This window comes from Chiloscyllium plagiosum, chromosome 32 (genome assembly GCF_004010195.1).
Source record: "Chiloscyllium plagiosum isolate BGI_BamShark_2017 chromosome 32, ASM401019v2, whole genome shotgun sequence".
Classification (NCBI taxonomy): domain Eukaryota; kingdom Metazoa; phylum Chordata; class Chondrichthyes; order Orectolobiformes; family Hemiscylliidae; genus Chiloscyllium; species Chiloscyllium plagiosum.
The window spans coordinates 5604310-5627537 of record NC_057741.1 but is presented as its reverse complement, the minus strand read 5'-3'; the positions used below and the strand labels follow the sequence as shown (position 1 = coordinate 5627537).

The following is a 23228-nucleotide window of genomic DNA, read 5'->3' as shown; positions in this document are numbered from 1 at the left end:
GAGCGCGAGCGAGTGAGAGATGGGAAGGTATGAGCAAGGGGGGGAACGCGAGGGCAAGGAAGCAGAGAGAGAGACAGGGGAAAGGGAGATACAGAGAGCGAGGGGAGTAGGGAGACGGGGGGGGGAGAGAGCGCGAGAGCGAGAGAGAGAGAGAGAGGAAAGCAAGAGAGGGGAGAGCGACACAGAGAGGGCACACAGGGAAGGCGCAAGAGAGAGCATGCTGGGAAGATGCGCGAGAGAACCGAAAGTAATATCACCCACCACAACAGATCAATACAGATAAATAGCAAGTGGGACAGAACATCAGTGCTTCATTGAAGGCTCACTGACGATGTTACCTAGTATGGTGATGAAGTATCTAAGAACAAATCTACCAGCTTAGCGAGCAAACTTACAACCTGATCCTCCTGAGCTACAAATCTTCTCCAAAATCGCAAGGCTGGATCAGTTCAGTATCAGTATCAAGATAGTCCATCCCCCCGCCACCTCCCCCTTCAAATTGATAATGCCATTGATGTCATGGGAAATGGTCCCTTTGTTCTTTGATTAGATTAGATTACTTTACAGTGAACTTACAACCTGATCCTCCTGAGCTACAAATCTTCTCCAAAATCGCAAGGCTGGATCAGTTCAGTATCAGTATCAAGATAGTCCATCCCCCCGCCACCTCCCTTTGTGTAAATGTTCATTGCCTGCCATTGAGTGGTGCTAATATTATTTGTTACTTATCGGGCCGAGCCTGCAAGTTATCTTGTTGTATGTGGGTACAGTCTCTGAGGAGTTGTGAAAGGTGCTGGACATTGTGTAATTATCAACAAATATCCAATTTCTGTCCTAGTGTTGAAGGAAAGGTTATTGATGAATTCACTGAAGATAGTTTGGCCTAGCTCATTACTCTGAGCAACTCCTTCAGCAATGCCCTGGATTTGAGATAATTGACCTCCAACAATCACAAACATCGTCTTTTGTGCTAAACCTTACTGTGACTTCAGGAGACATCCAAGAAGGATCATCCATTCAGCATTTCAGGCTGAAGATATTTGTGAATGCTTCAGCCTTAGTTGTTGCATTCAGCTGTAAGACTCTACCATTTTTGAAGCTAGAGATTTTCATGGAGCTTCCTCCTCTTGTTTATTAGTTACTTAATTTTCCAAACCCATTCACAACTGGATATGATATCACTGAAAAGCTTTCACCTGATTAGCTAATTATGAAATTACTTAGGACTGTTTATCACATAGGCAAAAGTGAGGACTGCAAATGCTGGAAATCAGAGTCTAAATTAGAGTGGCACTGGAATCATGATGAAGGGCTTTTGCCTGAAACATCGATTTTCCTGCTCCTCGGATGCTGCCCAACCTGCTGTGCTTTTCCAGCACCACTCTAATCTAGACTGTCCATCACATGCTCTCTCTGCTATTTTTTGCATGTAGTCTAGTGTTGTCATTTCAGCAGGTTAGCACCAACTTTTCAAGCAAGCCTGCTACTATGCCCAACATGTACTTGCATATGTCTTGTTGAATTCTTTTTAGTGGTAATGGAGAATTGAGTGATAGAATGAGTCATAGCAGTTTATAATTCTGCTCTTGTTAGCCTATAATGCCTCATGGGTGTCTAGTTTTAAGCTGCTAGATCTGTTTTTAATTGATCACACTTGGCATGATAATCGTGTCACACATCATATTGGAATGTATCTAAAGTTAAATAAAGTGGTTGGTAATCAAATGCTGCCAAACACATCTTGGAACAAATTCATTCCATACTTGAATTTAAATGCATCAACTAAATACTCTTCCTGATTTCTTGGCACAAACGAACAAATTAAAAACTAGATGTTAAAAACATTTATATCAAGCAGAAAAAGTATCTCTATTTCTGAAGTTGATTTTGTTAAAACAATTTTAAAGTTTAGACAATATTCATATTCTTTTAAGAAGCTTCAGAAACATTATGATCAGCTACAACATTGCAGTTTTGGAAGACAATGAGGAGGGTTGCAGGAAAATAAGCAAAGCTTTCTGAACCAGATTGTTGCTCAAGTGTGGATATCAGGGAACTGCAGAGGCACGCGTGAATGTGATGCTCCGTTCAGTTAAACAGCTTTCCAACACATTGTCAAGGTTTATATATAAATAATTGTCATACTGGCAAGGCAAAAGATGGCAACCAATACATGTGGAAATGACATTACCTCAGCAATTACTGAAAAGCTTCTGTAGGCAAAGAAAGGAAAATTACAACATTAAAAATAAATTGTAATCCTGTGTTCTATTAATGTAAAATGCTGTTTCTGATCTAGAGCAGGGACAAAAGGTCAAAATCTGCAGAAACAAACACCATCTCATATGTGGAGATCTGTCTGAGATTATTTGGGCAATCAACAGTTCAATGGAAAAAAGAAAAACATTTAGCATAAAATAATACAAAAAAAAACCACAAACTGCAAATTGAACAAAGTGTCTTCCTGTTTCCTTTTCTTATTATCTCTGCTAGTCTTTCCAAATACTCCCCAGTGAATACTGTGGTCAGCAATGATGCTTAACCTTTTAAAGACTGAATTTGACTCAGTGTTCTGCAACATAAAATACTTTTGAATGGCAGAATTTCATTATATAAAATACTATGAGAACATGATCCATTTATCTCACATTTGTCATTTTCTTAGACAGATTGCACTTTAAATGAGCAAGGGTTAAGGCACACAAAGCAAAGGAAGCTATTTTCCATCAAACATGTTCCTATCCTGTTTATTTTTTCAACGTCTGACCAAAACTCCATAAGAACAGTTAATTCTTTAGTCCAGCACAAGGTCAAACTGTTCCAGGCCCAGTCCTATTTTCTCCCTCAGGCTATACATCAATGCTCTTCCGAAACCACTGCCGGATAAGTGGGGGACATGTTCTGAATTAATACAAGAAAACATCTGGTGTAGGCTTGGGCAAGGAAAATCAATCTGATTACAGAATCCAAGCATTTTGTTTTCCAACCACATTAATTAAAGTAAAGTTCATTCGTGTTCGATTGGCAACCAAAGCAGCTTGCCACCAATAGCAAAAAAAAACAATTTTGATAACAGAATGTGTTTCCTGTCTTTACAATTTTGAAAAGTAGACAAGGCACTTCTTTAGCTGATTAACTTTACACTTGCCAGAAAATATGATACTCAATTCTCATCACCATAATTTCTTATCTAAAAGATTAATATTCATACAAGCTGAATGTTATAATGTGCAAATAATTGGTCATAGATTCATAGAGGCATATATTACAGAAACAGGCCTTTCAGCTAAACTCGTGCATGCCTAACCTGAACTAATCCTATTTGCCTGCATTTGGCATATATCCCTCTAAAACTTTCCTATCCATGTACCTGTACAAATGTCTTTTAAATGATAAAAATTGTACCCGCCTCTATCACTTCCTCTGACAGCTCATTCTATATACACATCACCCTCAAGTCTCTTTTAAATCTTTCCCTCCTCAACTTAAACCCATGTCATCTAGTTTTCGACTCCCCTACCAGAGAGACAGACAAAGAGAAAGGGAGAGGGAGAGAGTGAGAGAAACCTCCCGAGAGAGAGAGAGAGCAAGTGCAAGAGAGCGGGGGACAGCAGGGGGGAGGCAAGGGTGTGAATGAAGTTGTGCTGTCCAGTTTCAGGACAGCAATTCTGACTCAGGTTTTGGGCTAACATTTATTTTTTTGGGGGTGATGCAGTTGTTGACTGGAGAACGCTGTTCCATCTCGGCCCTATTTGTGACAGTGTGAAATGACTGTCTTCTGACATATTTGATCTTGCTGTGCTGGTTAAGTGTAACACACAGACCTGGGCACAATTTCATCCCACCTGGCTAAGACAGGGCATGCTCTTTGTACTGGGCACTGCTGCCAATGGCGGAGGTTAACCCCAGTATCAACAGAAACCCCAACCTGGAGAGGAATTAATTGAAGCGATGTCCAAGGGGGTCAACTCTATGTATGATTTTGGTCGCCTTGCTATAGGAAATATGTTATTAAACTGGTAAGGGTGCAAAAAAGATTTACAAGGATGTTACCAAGACAGGAAGGCTTGAGTTATAAGGAGAGGCTGGGACATTTTATTTTAATCCCCTGGAGTGTAGAAGGCTGAGGGGTGACTTTATAGAGGTTTATAAAATCATGAGGGGCATGAATAAGTGAATAGCCAAGTTCTTTTCCCCAAGATGCAGGAATCTAATAACAATTGGCATATTTACAAATGGCTTCCTCACCTTCTTAGTCAAATTATTGCTGAACTGTATGTGGTGATTTTCCAAGAATTGAGCAGAAGTATACCTTGCAAAAAAAAAATGCACGGGGTTCAAATTACAGTTGACTTTGAAATAACACACCCCTCACTGGACACTCTAGCCTAAAAAAAGCTAATATAAGACTTAAATCCAATTTTTGAACACAATCTTCATGGGCTACTATTCTAGTTATGAAAGATCCAAAATCTCACGTGTTAATTTGTGTCAATTATCATAAATCCAAGTTTTAAAAAAAGCTATAGATCCCAGATTCTCCTACAGCAAATACTAACACATTATTCCCTATAAAGAAAGAAAGAAAGAGTCAGAGTCAGAGTCATAGAGATGTACAGCACGGAAACAGACCCTTCAATACAACTCGTCCATGCCGACCAGATATCCCAACCCAATCTAGTCCCACCTGGCCCAAATCCCTCCAAACCATTCCTATTCATATACCCATCCAGATGCCTTCTAAATGTTGCAACTGTTCCAGCCTCCACCACTGCCTCTGGCAGCTCATTCCATACACGTACAACACTCTGCGTGAAAAAGTTGCCCCTTAGGTCTCTTTTATATCTTTTCCCTCTCACCCTAAACCTATGCCCTCTAGTTCTGGACTCCTCATCCCAGGGAAAAGACTTTGTCTATTTATCCTATCCATGCCCCTCATGATTTTATAAACCTCTATAAGGTCACCCCTCAGCCTCCAGCACTCCAGGTAAAACAGTCCCAGCCTATTCAATCATTCCCTATAGCTCAAATCCTCCAACCCTGGCAACATTCTTGTAAATCATTTTTGAACCCTTTCAAGTTTCACAACATCTTTCCAATATGAAGGAGACCAGAATTGCACGCAATATTCCAACAGTGGCTTAACCAGCTGACCAATAAAGGAAAGCATACCAAAAACCTTCTTCACTATCCTATCTACCTGCCACTCCACTTTCAAGGAGCTATGAACCAGCACTCCAAGGTCACTTGGTTCAGCAACACTCCAGAGGACCTTACCATTAAGTGTATAAGTCCTACTAAGACTTGCTTTTCCAAAATGCAGCATCTCATATTTATTGAAATTAAACTTCATCTGCCACTTCTCAGCCCATTAGCCCATCTGATCAAGATCCCGTTGTAATCTGAGGTAACTTTCTTCGCTGTCCACCACACCTCCAACATGGGTGTCATCTGCAAACTATACCTCTTATACTCACATCCAAATAATTTATATAAATGATGAAAATAGTGGACCCAGCACCAATCCTTGTGGCACTCCTGGTCACAGGCCTCCAATCTGAAAAACAACCCTCCACCACCATCCTCTGTCTTCCACCTTTAAGCCGATTCTGCATCCAAATGGAGAGTTCTTCCTGTATTCCGTGAGATTTAACTTTGCTAACCAGTCTCCCATGTGGAACCTTGTCAAATGCCTTACTGAAGTCCATATAGATCACATCTACCATTCTGCTCTCATCAATCATCTTTGTCACTATTTCAAAAAACTCAATCAAGTTTGTGAGACATGATTTCCCACACACAAAGCCATGTTGACGATCCATAATTAGCCCTTGCCTTTCCAAATACATGTACATCCTGTCCCTCTGGATTCCCTCCAACAACTTGCCCACCACTGACGTCACACTCACTGGTCTATAGTTCCCTGGCTTGTCCTTAACACCTTTCCTAAACTGTGGCACCACGTTAGCCAACCTCCAGTCTTCAGGCACCTCAGCTGTGACTATCGATGATACAAATATCTCAGTAAGGGGCCCAGCAATCATTTACCTAGTTTCCCACAGAGTTCGAGGGTGTATCCACCTTTATGCGTTTCAAGACATTCAGCACTTCCTCCTCTGTAATATGGACACTTTTCAAGATGTCACCATCTACTTGCCCACATTCTATATCTTCCCTGTCCTTTTCCACAGTAAATACTGATACAAAATACTAATTTAGTATCTCCCCCATCTTCTGCTGTTCCATACAAAGGCCGCCTTGCTGATCTTGGAGGGGCCCTATTCTCTCCTTAGTTACCCTTTTGTCCTTAAGGAATTTGTAAAAACCCTTTGGCTATTCCTTAACTCTATTTGCCAAAGCTAGCTCATGTCCCTTTTTTGCCCTCCTGATTTCCCTCTGAAGTATACTCCTCTTGCCTTTTATAGATTAGATTACTTACAGTATGGAAACAGGCCCTTCGGCCCAACAAGTCCACACCGACCCGCTGTCTATACCTGACATATGCTTCCTTCTTTTTCTTAACCAAACCCTCAATTTCTTTAGTCATCCAGCATTCCCTATTACTACCAGCCTTTCCTTTCACCCTAACAGGAATATGCTTTCTCTGGACTCTCGTTATCTCATTTCTGAAGGCTTCCCATTTTCTAGCCGCACCTTTACCTGCGAACATCTGCCCCCAATCAGCCTTTGAAAGTTATTGCCTAATACTGTCAAAATTGGCCTTCCTACCAATTTAGAACATTTAGGTCTGATCTATCCTTTTCCATCACTATTTTAAGACTAATAGAATTATGGTCGCTAGCCACAAAATGGCCCCTCTTTGACAACTCAGTCACCTGCCCTGCCTTATTTCCAAAGTTTTGCACCTTCTCTAATAGGTACATCCACATACTGAATCAGAAAATTTTCTCGTACACACGAAACAAATTCCTCTCCATCCCTTAACACTATGGCAATCCCAGTCTATGTTTGGAAAGTTAAAATCCCTGACCATAACAACCCTATTATTCTTACAGATAATTGAGATCTCCTTACAAATTTGTTTCTCAATTTCCCTCTGACTATTAAGGGGTCTACAATACAATCTCAATCAGATGGTCATCCTTTTCCTATTTCTCAGTTCCACCCAAATAACTTCCCTGGATGTATTTCCAGGAATATCCTCCCTCAGTACAGCAATAATGCTAGTGCTCATCAAAAATGCCACTCCCCTTCCTCTCTTGCCTTCCTTTCTTATCCTTCCTGTAGCATTTGTATCCTGGAACATTAAGCTACCAGTCCTGTCCATCCCTGAGCCACGTTTCTGTAATTGCTATGATATCCCAATCCCATGTTCCTAACCATGCCCTGAGTTCATCTGCCTTCCCTGTTCAGCCTCTTGTATTGAAATAAATGCAGTTTAATTTATCAGTCCTACATTGTTCTCTGCTTTGTCCCTGCCTGCCCTGACTGTCTAACTCACCTTTGTTCTGAACTGTACCAGTCTCAGATTGATCTCTTTCCTCACTATCTCCCTGGGTCCCAACCCCCAGCTTACTAGTTTAAATCCTCCCGAGCAGCTCTAGCACATCTCCCTGCCAGTATATTAGTCTGCTTCCAATTTAGGTGCAATCCGTCCTTCTTGTACAGGTCATTTCTACCTCAAAACAGCTTCCAATGATCCAAAAATGTGAATCCTTCTCCCGTACTTCTGTAATCTCCCTTCAGAATCTCAACCTTTTCCCTTCCTATGTTGTTGGTTCCAACTTGTACAATGACGTCCTGCAAGCTTCTCTCCCCCATGAGAACATTCTGCACCCTCTCGGAGACATCCATTGATCCCGGCACCAGGGTAGTATCACACCATTCTGATTTTTCGCTGCTGGCCACAGAAACATCTGTCTGCACCTCAGTCTAGAAAGTCCCCTAACACAATCGATCGCTTGGAAACTGACGTACCTCTCATTACATTAGACCCAGTCTCAATACCAGAAACTTGGCTGTTCATGCTACATTCTCCTGATAATCCATCACCCTCTACATTTTCCAAAACAGCATACTTGTTTGTAATGGGGATAGCCACAGAAGACACCTGCACTTCCTGCCTACTTCTCTTACCTTTCCCAGAGTTAACCCATCTATGTGACTGTATCTGAGACGTTTCCCCCCTCGTATAACTGCCATCCATCACACCCCCTTGGTCTTGTAAATTCTTCATTGCCTCTAACCGCCTCTCCAACCGATCCATTCAATATGGTAGGATTCGCAACCAATGACATTTATTGCAGATATAATCCTCAGTAACCCTTAAACTCCCCCTAAACTCCCACATCCAAAAAGAAGAGCATATCATTTTACCAAGGGCCATTTTTGCTTCTTTCAATATACAACCCAGAAAATAGCACTGTCTTACAAAACACTGCTCCAGGTTAAATTAATACTTATGGCTTACATTTTAATTTTAATCAAGAGACATAGCTCAGTAAAACATATAATCAAGAAATAACCCACTCTACTCACCAATGCAGACTTTCTTTAAGGCTGCACTTAAAATCCATTTATCTGCTTCTGTGCTGTGACCTCAACCAGACAGGTTCCTCCAAGATCAGTTGTGAAATTCACTGTTTTCAAATTTTCCCAGACGCACTCCGATGTCCAGCAATACATGAATTCAACAGCAAAGGCAGTAACTGCTAACTCTGTCAGTTAGCAATGTGAGTTTCTTTCCCTCTCTCTTGCTGTCTTGCACTGACCACACCATATGCTTTCTTTGTCTGTTCCTCTCCCTTTTAAAATTGCTGTTGTTTTGATTTTTTTTCTCCAAAGTTCCAAAACAATGCAATAGCATATAAAACAGTAATTGCTGCTCCTGGAATTCGAGGAAATCACCACTAATACTTAAAATACCTCAAAAAAAAAGAGCAGCTGGTATAGCCAGAACTCAGACTCTTCAGCATATTCCACAGATATGATTGACTTTACTGCAACACCATACAGTCAATCCCAGACTAAAGAGAGCACAGCTTGTGATCTGTTTTTTAACTACTATATTTCGTGATAGTGGTCAAAAATCAAAAGAGTCAAAACTGGGTCTGTTGCATAGTGTGTACACAGAAAGCATAAACTGGGGCATATTACAATAATTATATATGACTGCAGTAGTCAATTATTTCAGAGACAGAATGGCTTCTACAGTTCAGTTGTAACAGGAATACAGAGAGGTGGAGGGACACTATCATAATTTGAATCATGGAGATTTGAAAATTGGTTCATATCCTGAAGATCACTTTCAAAACATTTCCCTGGGAGGCTAAAAGATTATCCATAGCCTAAGATCGGTTAGATTGAACATGATTTGTGAGTATAGAAGATTTAATGAATGTCATGTCCTGTCCCTCATCTCATGCTGTTTTTTGCAATGTTATCTATTGTATTATCAAAATGAAGTGAAATCAAAATCTTCCTAAAAGTAAAATACCTTAAGTTTGGGACATCTCAAATTTATGAAAGGCACGACACAAACGCAACAGCAAATTAACTATGTTTGAAGCGATGCAAGGACACAGTGTCAGGCAAACTCAGCAGGCCTGCCAGCATCTGCAGAGAGAAAGCTATGCTTTGAGCCCAACATGACTCTTCTTCAGAATTTGAGATAGATTGAAAAGTAATGGGAAAACTAAATAAAAGAGGGGGTCAAAGACTGGTTAGAAATTGAGGGAGACAACAGGTCTCTCAGAGCAAAAGACAAAAAGAGAGTGGCAACAGTTTCAAATACATGTGGTTCTTCTACAACACAATGGTTGCATTCTTCTTCAACACCTTATTATAGAAAAATCGTGGTTTAGAAACAGCGCTTAAAGTGTTGGCGCTGTAACCACGTTACAGCCAACACGTTTTAAAAGTTTGCGCTTGAGAAACAATGTCCCCAATTTGTTAATTGCGTTATAGTGAATTCACATTAACAACGTGCGCGTTACAACACGGTCCAACTCATCCATGCCAACCAGATATCCCAACCTAATCTAATCCCACTTGCCAGGACCTGACCCATATCCCTCCAAACTCTTCCTATTCATATACCCATCCATATGCCTTTTAAATGCTGCAATTGTTTCAAACTCCACCACTTCCTCTGGTAGCTCATTGCATACACACACCACTGTGTGTGTGAAAAAGTTGCCCCTTAGAACTCTTCTATATCTTTCCCCTCTCACCCTAAACCTATGCTCTCTAGTTCTGGATTTCCCCCACCCCACAGATAGGGTCTATTTACCCTATCCATGCCCCTCATGATTTTATAAACCTCTAATAAGGTCACCCCTCAGTCTCCAACACTCCAGGCAAAGCAGCTCCAGCCTATTCAGCCTCTCCCTATAGCTCAAATCCTCCAACCCTGGCAACATCCTTGGAAATCTTTTCTGAACCCTTTCAAGTTTCACAACATCCTTCTGATAGGAGGGTGACCAGAATTGCACGCAATATTCCAAAAGTGCCCGAACCAACACCTGTACAGCCGCAACAGGACTTCCCAACTCCTGTACTCAATACTCTGACCAGTAAAGGAAAGCATACCAAACGCCTTCTTCACTATCCTATCTACCTGCGACTCCACTTCAAGGAGCTATTAACCTGCACTCCAAGATCTCTTTGTTCAGCAACACTCCAGAGGACCTTACCATTAAGTGTATAAGTCCTGCTAAGATTTGCTTTCCCAAAATGAAGCACCGCGCATCTATCTAAATTAATTTCCATCTGCCACTGTTAACCCCTTGGCCCACCTGATCTTGATCTCTGAGGTTGTACTCTGAGGTAACCTGCTTCGCTGTCCACTACACCTCCAATTTTGATGTCATCTGCAACTTACTAACTATACCTCCTACGTTCACATCCAAATCATTTAGATAAATGACAAAAGGTAGTGGACCCAGCACCAATCTTTGTGGCACACCACTGGTCACAGGCCTCCAGTCTGAAAAACAATCCTCCACCACCACAATCTGTTCTACCCTTGAGCCAGTTCTGCATCCAAAATGACTAGTTCTCCCTGCATTCCGTGAGATCTAACCTTGCTAATCAGTCTCCCATGGGGAACCTTGTCAAACACCTTACTGAAGTCCATATAGATCACGTCCACCGTTCTGCCCTCATCAATTCACTTTGTTACTTCTTCAAAAATCTCAATCGAGAGACATGACCTCCCATGTACAAAGCCATGTTGACTATCCCTAAGCAGTCCTTGCCTTTCCAAATACGGGTACATCCTGTCCCTCTGGATTCCCTCCAACAACTTGCCCACCACTGACATCAGGTTCACCAGTCCATAGTTCCTGGCTTGTCCTTATCACCATTCTTAAATAGTGGCATCATGTTAGTCAACCTCTAGTCTTCCAGCATCTCACTTGTGACTATCAATGATATAAATCACTTACCTAGTTTCCCACAGAGTTCCAGGGTACACCTGATCAGGTCCTGGGAATGTATCTACCTTCATGCAATTCAAGACATCCAGCATTTCCTCCTCTGTAATATGGACATTTTTCAAGATGTCATCATCGACTTCCCCACATTCTTTCTTTTCCATGTCCTTCTCCACAGAAAACACTGATCCAAAATACTTGTTTAGTATCTCCCCCATCTTCTGCTGCTCCATTCAAAGGCTGTCGTGCTGATCTTTGAAGGGCCGTATTCTCTCCCTAGTTACTCGTTTGTCCTTAAAGCATTTGTAAAAACTCCTTGGATTCTCCTTAACCCTATTTACGACCTTTGGGTGTTAAAGCAGCATGAAGGGTCAGCACTGGTTGAAAGCAGAAATAAGATATATACATGGAGTGGAAGGTTTCAAAATAAATAAAGAAAACTATATCAAACCAGAGGATAGAATTCATAGTCTGAAGCTTTTGTACTCATTGCTAACTCCAAAAAGTTGTAAATTTCCCCCTTGGAAAATGCAATGCTGTTCCTGCAGTTTGCATTGATCTTCAATGGAACACTGCAGCAGGCTTAGAATAGAAATATGAGCATAAGAGCAAGATAATACACTGAAATAGCAACCACCTCCAGTATAACCCCACCAAACAGTTATCCTCCATTACCCTGAAAACAACCAATGCTGGAGTCCATAGCTCATCCATAACTCATCCATAGCTATTAGCACATCTCATCCTCTGCATAAAAAGTTTCACTTTTAGAGTCATAGAGATACACAGCATGAAAACAGACCCTTCGGTCCAACCCATCCATGCCGACCACATATCCCAACCCAATCTAGTCCCACCTGTCAGCACCCGGCCTATATCCCTCCAAACCCTTCCTATTCATATACCCATCCAAATGCCTTTTAAATGTTGCAATTATACCAGCCTCCACTACTTCCTTTGGCAGCTCATGCCATACACGTATCACCCTCTGTGTGAAAATGTTGCCCTGCAGGTCTCTTTTATATCCTTCTCCTCTCACCCTAAACCTATGCCCGCTAGTTCTGGATTCCCCGACGCCAGGGAAAAGACTTTGCCTATTTACCCTATCCATGCCCCTCATAATTTTATAAACCTTTTTAAGGTCGCCCCTCAGCCTCCGACGCTCCAAGGAAAACAGCCCCAGTCTGTTCAGCCTCTCCCTACAGCTCAAATCCTCCAACCATGGCAACATCTTTGCAAATCTTTTCTGAACCCTTTCAAGTTTCACAACATCTTTCCAATAGGAAGGAGACCAGAATAGGAAGGAGACCAGAATTGCACGCAATATTCCAACAGTAGCCTAACCAATGTCTTGTACAGCCACAACGGGACCTTCCCCTCTCATCTTAAACCTAGTTTTGGACACCCCACCCCAATGAAAAGATCTTGTCTATTTACCCTATCCATGCCACTCATGATATTATAAACCTCTATTAGGTCACCTTGCAGCCTCTGACACTTCAAAGAAAATAGCCCCAGCCTATTCAATCCCTCCCTATAGTTCAAACCCTTCAACCTTGGCAATGTTTTTATAAAACTTTCCTGAACTCTTTCAAATTTCACAACATCATTCCTATAGCGGAAAGACCAGACTTGAATGCAATATTGTAAAAGTGGCCTAACCAATATCTTGTACACTTACTAACCATACCTCCTATACTCACACCCACATCATTTATACAAATGAGAAAAAGCAGAGGACTTCACACTGATTCTTGTTGCACACTGCTGGTCACAGGCCTCCAATCTGAAAAGCAACTCCCCACCGCCACCTGGGTCTCCTCCCTTTGAACCATTTTTAAAATTCAAATGGCTAGTTCTCCCTCGGTTATTAAAAAGCATTCAAGTGTTTGATCAGCCCTAAATGTATTGTATGGTGGGACAGGCTCAATGGCCTATTCATATCTTCAGCATCCACAGCATTTCACCTTTATTTTCGAAGGTAAAATCGCTACTGTATTGCAAAAACATAGCATCTAATTAGCAAAACAGTAAACACCTGCAAACAGCAATAGATCAAGATCAGGTAATTGTTTTACTTTTTGATATTGATTGAGGGACAAATATTGGCTGGGACAGCAGGGAGGATTTTCCTCCTCTTCAAAATAGTTCTACTGACAGCACACAGATAGGATGATTTTAACATTTCATCCAGAAGTCATATGATGTGGAGGTGCCAGTGTTGTAGTTGAGTTGACAAGGGTGGTGCCAAGGACTCAGGAATTGTAAATGTTACATGCCTGTTCAAAAAAGTCACACAACACTAAGTTACAGTCCAACAGGTTTATATGAAATCACAAACTTTTGGAGCATTGCCCCTCCGTTAAGTGAAGTGAAGTGAAGAGAGCACCCAGGCACATATTTTATAATCAGAGAAATCAAAAGATCATAAAAATGGTGCGAGTGGAGTGTCAACAGGCCAAACAATAAACCTCTGCAAGTGTCAGATGGTGTGAGTCAAGTGTCAACAACTGAATAACAAGCGAAGGGATGATTTATAATCCGATTAATTGAGGCAGAGACTTAATTACAAAAATTTAAAAATAAGGTGGTGCTAGAGACAGAGCAAATGACTGAAATAACTTGCTAAGTATAAGAGTCGCATGCCGGTGTTCAACCCTGGTATCATGTGACTTTTGACCTTTTCTTCGTATGGCATTGGAAAGTCAGCCTAGTGTGATTAAATCTCGGACATGGAACATAAACTACAACCTCTGGATGGTTATATGAATAGGAAGGGTTTAGAGGGACAAGTGTTAAATGCTGGCAAATAGAATTAGATTAATTCAGGATACCTGGTATGCATAGACGAGTTGGACCAAAGGGTCTGTTTCTCTGCTGTACATCCCTATGACTCTATAACTACCTACTTAACCACCAGTTTGATACTTTTGAGCGAGAAAGTTCAAAGTCCATTCTAGAGACATGAAGAACTAAAATTTGAACTCAAACTCCTAAAGCAGAATGGCGACAGTGTTACCTTTTTTAAAAAAATAATTTTTGTCTTACAACTGAGACTATACCCACTAGTACAACATACAAACACTACTCTATATAACTTAATTTATAACAAATAAAGTAACTCCAGCTTCCTATGCAGTAGTCTCAAATAGACATTAGATTAGATTAGATTACATACAGTGTGGAAACAGGCCCTTCGGCCCAACAAGTTCATACCGACCCGCTGAAGCACACCCACCCAGACCCATTCCCCTGCATTTACCCCTGCACCTAACACTACGGACAACTTAGCATAGCCAATTCACCTAACTTGCACATTTTTTTTTGGACTGTGGGAGGAAACCGGAGGACCCGGAAGAAACCCACGCAGACATGGGGAGAATGTGCAAACTCCACACAGTCACCTGGGGCGGGTAAACTAAACAACAGTCAAAGAACAATGAGCAATCTTAAAATAGGAATATGTTGAAGGTGAAATCCCATCATGGGGAAAGGTAGGTTGAAGAAAATCAGAGTTCGCTTGAGGACTATAGTGATAGAGACAAAGATAGCCAAACAAACTTAGCAGGTCTGGCAGCTCTAAAACAAGAGTGAGAGTACCTGAAACATCAACTCTATTTTCTCTCCACAGATGTTGCGGCACCTGAATTTTTTCAGTAACATCAGTTCTCATTTGTTTCAGATGTTCAGCATCTGCTGTTCTGTGTTTCATTTTATAACTTGGACCTATATATCACCTTTAACATCATAAAATGTTCCAAAGTGCTTCACAGGAGCATTAGCAAACAAAATCTGGCATCAATTCATACAAAGATATACCAGGTCAGGTGATCAACTTTTGTTCCTAGTATTAGGTTTTAAGGAGCACATTCATAGAAGACAAACAGACAGAGAGCTGAAAAGATTTGATAACTGAGTTGTGGAGTCTGGGAATACAGCAGCTAAAGGCATGGCTGTTGATGTTGAAGTAATTAAAATGGTAGGTGCTTAAGTGGACAGAATTAAAGGTGTGCAAATCATTTAAAGAGTTATGGAGCTGGAGGACATTACAGAGATGGGGATAGGCGGGCCATGGAGGGATTTGAAAACAATTATGCGAGTTTTAAAATAAAAAAAACTACCTAATGAGGAGCCAGTGTAACTCAGCAACCATGTGCAGTGGATGAACTTGAATTGGCGAGTGTTAGAAACAAGCAATGGGTTTTTGAATGACTTCATGTTTATAGAGTGTAGAAGTTTATGAAATACTTAAGTCCACTTTAGTAAAGATACTTATGAGGATTCCAGTATTAGATAAGTTTGACGTGGAGTCAAGCAATGTCACAGAGATCAAATTGGATAGTCTTATTGATGGTACTGATGCGATCAGATGCTCACAGTCTGAACTGCTTTGGAGCGGAATGAAATCAATGGCTAGAAAAAAGAACTTCTCATGGGGACCAGAGGCAACAGCCTTAATCTCCTTGAAAAGTACTTGGGAGAAAATCCTGCTTATCCAATACTAGATGTCTGATCAGCTGTTTGACATTAGAGAGACAGTGAAGGAGTTGAGAGGTGTAGGATCAGGTATCATCAACATACATGTGGAAAATGACAAAGCATTTTAGATGATGTCACTTGAGTGGCACCTTGTAAGTAATAAATAGAAGATGGCCAATAATTAGATATTAGAGGACATCAGCATGCAAGAAGGGAACAAAGTCTTCACTGATCCTTCTCTGATCAGAAGATTTTTAAAAATAGATCCAGGCAAGTGCACCCCACCCATTGGAGAATTGTGAAGGCACCTATGAGAATAGTGTACAAGTTATATGAATACTAGATTTAAAAATGGAGGCAAGTGTTTTGTTTCAAAAATAAAAATCAGAGGCCTTCCAGTATAGTGATAAAATTCAGCATTGTCAGAGTGTAGGTGACTGTAAACCCCTGTGGTGTTAATGGAAAGATGTTTATATTGTTGTACTTATGTCAGATACGGTAAACATTTAAGCTTTGTTTCCAATTCAGAAGAATCTACATTTGTGCCAGTTTTTTTTTTAAGTTCCATTCCATAACTCACCAGTGTTGAGCTTAGAAGCAAATTTACTTTCTCTCCTACGAGTAGTTCAGTGAACAAGTCATCTCAGTAAAAGGGTTTAGTTAGTGAAACATCCAAACCAGGAAAGCTTGGTTAGCTGTTAGCACTGAGCAAAATTTGATGCTCAGATTTGCAGACATGTTCATTTTGACTAATGTGGAAAGGACTCAAAGAACAGCCTTTATAATTTCTTTGCAGTACAATTTCAGTCGTCAGATTAGTCGACCAATAAAGAATTGAGGTAGAGGTGTAACATCCCAGGGCCCAAATCACTGTTATGAATAGTGTTGGGAAATAGGATAAAACTTAATTTTGCTGTGCGTTTTAGAACAGTCCAACTTTTCAATATTTAAATAACTTAGTTTGATTTATCTTTGTGTGATGAACTTCTGTTTTTCAAGAAGATCTGCAACCTTGTGTGAATGTATTTCATGCAATAAACCATCACATAAACTAGCTAAACAAAAGAAAACATAACTGTCTATCAAGCCAGGCTTCATTCTAGGATTTCACTCATGCAAAAGTACTGTCAACTGGGATCATGGCAGCTTGGAGACGAATAAAGTGTGGTCAGTCACATCAAAGCCTTCAGACATACTCATAAGGACAAAGAGGGATAGTTTATCTTTGTTATAGTCACACAGGATATGATTTGTGGCTTTGGTAAGTGTGGGTACTGTGGCATTAATATTTTAATGTGATTTTTGTTAACACCCTTGTTCGACTATTTCTGTTGCACACAAGTCTCTTATAATGCACACACTACCCTGATTCACTGACTGCCAACAGTTTCATTTTACATGAAACCTTTTGCCATGCTGTCCAGTTACAATTCTGGGATTCAAGAAAGTATTTCGACTGTCTTCGAAAATCACACATCAATGCCCTGAACTCATGATGTGAAGAGATAATCTATTCCTCAGTCGCTCAGCTAACCCCATTTTCTACAGCTCGTTGTTAAGATACAAATTTCGTTCTCAAATGAGCTAACCATGTCTATGATCATTCCAGTAGATGGCAGTCTACTACACGATATCACAGTTATACAAAAAGTTAAGATTCCATTCTCCAGCATTAACACCACCGATTATCTCATGATTTTGAAAATGATGCTCACTGTAATCAAATGCTGGTATTAAACACTCACAGTTAAGGTGCATCCTCAGAGTAAGGCTCCTTTGCCTCTATTCCAACAATGCACTCTGTCTTAGCCACAGAAGTACCTCTTGCACAAAATACATGCACTTTTCCGTACCAGCCATCATTTGACTTCAAAGTGATCGTCAATGATCATGGCAACTTGTGTTAAACTTACAGCAATTTGGGCGATTTGAACAGAAATGAGAATATTCAAATGCATTTTGCACAACACAGCAAACAAAGGAGACTATTATTCCATTAGTCTGGGTTGGATTCTATTCTGAGTTCAAGGTGAAAGCCAGTGGTTAACCTAATGCACCACCTTGTCTCCATAAATTGTCCTTTCCTAATGAGCTCCTTTTGGAACTCTTTATCACTCACATCACAAGTCTGGGGCAAATTCCTAGTCGCCACCAGGAAATCATTTTGGGATGGAATAAAAATGAAATATAAAGAGTTGTACATAAAGATCAAACAGTTTTATTCTGAGCTTCAAACTGAGCATGGAAAGAAGGTGAACTCCTTCAGCTCTCAGCAGTGAGACATTCACCACTATGAAGAATAAGTAATTAACTTTATCATAGAAGATCTTGTTGTGCTCAGAACAATGCATCAGATAAAACGCAAATTATGCTTCACATGACTTGTCATCTCCACTGAACCAGTCTGTAAATCAAAGTACACAGAAATGAACAAAATTAAAAAAGTCCTGTATGAGTCTAAGAAGTCTTTGCTGACAATATGGGGAATACCGATGCCATTAGTGCATTCATCTCCAAAACACTGCATGCATAGTAATGGTTTACACTAACCAGGGACAAAAATCAATGTCATCTGCTTTCAGCTGTAGAATAGATAAAAACTTATATCAATGCAGATAGGTCTGACTTTCACCAACAGTGTTGGTGTCAGAAGCCACAAACAGCTCATTTGACTCTATTAAACATCAGAATGACACCACTCAATTACCTTTCTGCACAGCAATGCTGAATAAAAAGAGAGCGTAACACATTTTTACAGCAAAGGGTACTAATAAACACCTTGCTACTCCACTTGTCCTGCCCAATGCCCAATTATAACATACAGGAACAATAAAGTTGCAAACAAGTAAAAGTGTTCAGGCACCATTTGCCAAAATAGGCTGTCAGCATTTTGTACAATGCTAATCCAGTCAAAATGCCTGCTTGTAGCTCACAATAGTTGTATATTGACTTCTATGGAGAGGTAGTCTTGGAAGCAATCATGTTAGCAATTCCATTTCATATATGTTGTTTTATATTTCACAGTTGGTTCAGTCTTAGTATTGCATCTCAATAAATATACCTGTACTAAATTACTCTAAAAGAATGGCTGCATTAAAAATATAACTGAGCTTATCTGGGTCATCCACTGGGGAAACATTATGAAATTGAACTCATTATACAGAGTCACTGAAAGCGAGAAACTGTTTCCGCTCGTTGGTGAGGCTGGGATTGGGGAATATACTCAAAAAATTAAAGTCAAACATTCAGAACTGTTCACTTTACATCTATGGTTAACAAAAACATTGGTCAGAGATACTAAAGAGATATTGGCAGAGACAAAATCTATAAGGTTATGTCAGAAAATCAGTCATAATCTCAGTGAATGGCAGAACAATCTTAAAGGATTAAATAGTCCAGAGCAGTGATAGTAATAATTGGTACTTAAATCCAAGAGCTCAGCAGGGATTTTGTTTTAAATAAACCAGATTTTCTGCTCCTCGCCTTTACCAGTGACATTTGCTGGCAGCACCTTCATGTGTAGTTTTTAATTAGAGGAGCATCAAACTAATTCACTAATATGCTAATGACAAAACAGCCAGCCAACACTAACCATTTATGCTCAAATGTGGAAAATAGCTATTGGGCAGAATTCTAGCCAGATATTCCAGGCAAGGAGGGGGAGAAAATTCATGCCATAAGATGCATTTCACCAGGTCATTTTGTTGTTTGGTTTGTAGGTGTACCGAGTATGGTTATGGACAGTCCTATTAACCTAATATTAAAATAGAGATTTTTTAAAAACAATTCCTCCAGTATATTTTAAATTTTCTATCAATTAGTAACTGCAGAATATAATCATAATCCAAAATAATCCAAATATTGAAGTGTAACAACTAATGGTAAAATTTTAGAACAATGAGAGAAGAGTCAAATAATCTAATTCACTATCATTTGCGTTCTTATATCTTCAATGGGAAGACTTCCATGCTTTGTTTACACAGATTTTACCAGCTGAAGAAACCAATGAACCACCTAATCTGCATCAACCACAAGGATACCACAGGTAACAAGTATTTTCAAGAGAAAAAATTCAAGTTCAGTTCTCTACACTGCAACAGTGGGGAGATGTAGAGAATCAATTCACCAAGCTATACGACTAATGACCCTAATCACACCATAATAGGTAGATGCTCAGCAGAAGTCATGCTTTGTACACAGTGAAACAAACAAAAATTTTAGAGATGATCATGGATCACTGTCACACACTCAAGGCAGCGCTTATGCCCGAAATGTCAACTCTCCTGCTCCTCGGATGCTGCCTGACCTGTTGTACTTTTCCAGCAACACATTTTTTGACTCAAGGCAGCAGCTAAGAACAGATGACCCACTCTTTCCTTTAAGAAAAAAGGAATTACTATCCTAAGAAATAATCTATTTCCACAGAAATCATTGATTTTTATTTAAAAATAAAGCAAATTTTTAAAAAACTTTTCCACTGCAGTAGATGTCATTAAAAATGCTGCAGTTTCAGTAACTGTTCTCTGTCCTCAGCTGATATGGAAGTTGAGGAAAATGTACTTGAAAATTGTGTCTTAAAAATACCTTTGCCATTCACCCAGACGTCAACTTCAATGCCTTTTCCTTTAGTTTAACGTCAACAAAAACACCTCTGGGCAACTCGTTCTTTCAGCACTACGATTTTAAGTAGAATAAAACTGGACCATTAAGTTCTCTCTGACATTATTACTTGCACTTTCTTCTGTTACTTTCAATTCTAATGCCAACTGTAGATAAGTATAGGTGTATTACACATCTTTTCTCAATAATAAATCGGTAAATGGCATTTCAACACATTTCTTACACTTAAATGTGTGGTGTTCTACACTTGGTGCTGACTGCTAGACATTATAAAAGTGACAAGAATGAACTGACTATCCCTGTGATTCACACCACCAACACCTCACTGTCCGCAAACTCTGTGGACAGATTTACATGAGATCATGACTTGTATTTGCAAAAAGGCATGTGAAAATCAATGCTCTACCATGTTGTGTTGAAGATACTGGATGCCACACAAGCGCTCCCACTGCCTAAAACTTGTAACATAACATACAAGAAATAACATTTCAATGCAAAGGATTTATTTCTATCTAATAAAGTAAGTGTGGCTTGCTTTGTTTCACTTAAGCAGATCACATTCTCAAACAGCACTGATTAATATGTGGGTCACTTATAGTTTTGTTCTTCTACCCTATTTTCACCACAAGATGGTGCAAAAACAAAAACCAAACCATAAAAACAAGTCCACCTTGATTACCTGCTTCTTTACAAACTGCTGCCAGATCTGCTCCAACATACCCGTGAGCCCCATCTGCAAGCTGTGTCAGTTCAACCTCAGTCAACAAAGTGGGAACATTCTTCAGGAACTTTCTTAAGATATCTGCACGATCTTCAGCATTAGGAATACCGATCTCTATTTCCTTGTCAAATCGTCCAGGTCTCCGAAGTGCTGGATCCAAGGCGTGAGGACGATTTGTTGCACCAAGAACAAGAAGCTGTCCTTCACTTCCCTCCTAACAAGAAAAAAGAAATTACAATTCATCAGTATATATTTCACTATAGTTGTTTGGCTTTAGGCTCCAGCCCAGCACTCCAGATTTTAAAAAAGCAAAATCCTCAAAATTCAAACTTTGGAAGATAACTGCTAGCATTTCATTGCTGCAGAACTTCACAGAGTGTAATTTGTTTATCTCTACCCAATAAACACCCTGACAATACAAGACCACATAAATATATATATCTACAGTAGAAGTTAATCGTATTTATTCGAGGAACGACATGTCACGTTTGATTACAATGGTAATTAACTATTTTAACTGGGATCAAAATAAATTATTCCAAACAATGTTTATACTTTGATTCCACAATGAAGAAACTAGAAATGGTTAATCTATTAATGGGTACGAAAGAAAATCAGAACTCACTTTGCATCATAATCAGAACAAATATATTTCAATAAAGAACTTGCATTAAAGACACTGCAAGAAAAGAGGTGGCAGTGGATCATACCTTCACAGAATTATCATTTATGTGTGTGAACAGAGTGCATATCACTTGCTCTCAATAATATGTGTGTCGACTATACACATCGTTATATGTCCTAACCTTGAACAGACAGCATCCTTGAACACGGGTGAGCTCCCGAAGGATTGCAGAATTGCTAATGTTGCCCCCTTGTTTAAGAGGGGTAGCAGGGATACTCCAGGTAACCATAGACCGGTTAGCCTGATGCCAGTGGTAGGGAAGCTGCTGGAGAAGATAATGAGGAATAGGATCTATTTCCATTTGGAAGAAAATGGGACTATCAGTAATGGGCAGCATGGTTTTGTGTGGGGAAGGTCATGTCTTACAAACCTAATAGAATTCTTTGAGGAGGTGACAAAAGTTGATTGATGGGGGAAGGGCTGTAGATGTCATATACATGGACTTTAGTAAGGCGTTTGATAAGGTTCCCCATGGTAGGCTGACAGAGAAGGCGAGGTTGCATGAGTCCAGGGTGTTCTAGTTAATGGATAGAGAAATGGCTGGGCAACAGAAGACAGAGAGTAGTAGTGGAAGGGATTTTCTCAAAATGGAGACCTGTAACTAGTGGTGTTCCACAGGGATTCTTGCTGGGACCACAGCTGTTTGTGATATATATAAATGATTTGGAGGAAGATATCAGTTGCCTGATTAGCAAGTTTGCAGATGACACCAAGATTTGAGGAGTAGCAGATAGTGGAGGGGACTGTCAGAGAATACAGCAGAATATAGATAGATTGGAGAGATGGGCAGAGAAACGGCAGATGGAGTTCAATCTGGGCAAATGCGAGGTGATGCATTTTGGAAGTTCCAATTCAAGAGCGAACTAAACAGTAAATGGAAAAGTCCTGCGGGAAATTGACGTACAGAGAGATCTGGGTGCTCCGGTCCATTACTCCCTGAAGGTGGCAACGCAGGTCATTAAAGCATCAAGAAGGCATACGGGATGCTTTCCTCCATCAGACAGGCTATTGAGTACAAGAGTTGGCAGGTCACCTTACAGTTGTATAGGACTTTGGTTCGGCCGCATTTGGAATACTGTGTACACTTCTGGTCACCACGTGCAGAGGAGGTTCACCAGGATGTTGTCTGGTGTGGAGGGTACTAGCTATGAAGAGAGGTTGAATAGATTAGCATTATTTTTATAGAAAGACAGAGGTTGACGGGAGACCTGATTGAGGACTACAAAATCATGAGAGGTATAAGCAGGGTTGATACCAAGAAGCTTTTTCCCAGAGTACGGAACTCAATTACTAGGGAGTCACAAATTCAAAGTGAGAGAGAAAAAAT

General features: G+C 40.2%; 1 protein-coding gene across 6 annotated transcripts in view; it reads right to left on the bottom strand.

Annotated features, from left to right (window-relative positions):
- spata5 (spermatogenesis associated 5) overlaps positions 1-23228 on the bottom strand; it is a 436625-nt gene that overhangs the window by 365486 nt on the left and 47911 nt on the right. For all 6 annotated transcript variants that reach the window (XM_043674060.1, XM_043674061.1, XM_043674062.1 and 3 more), the window contains exon 9: positions 21175-21430. In XM_043674060.1, the coding sequence (XP_043529995.1) occupies positions 21175-21430 (256 nt within the window). The remainder of the gene's footprint in view (positions 1-21174; positions 21431-23228) is intronic.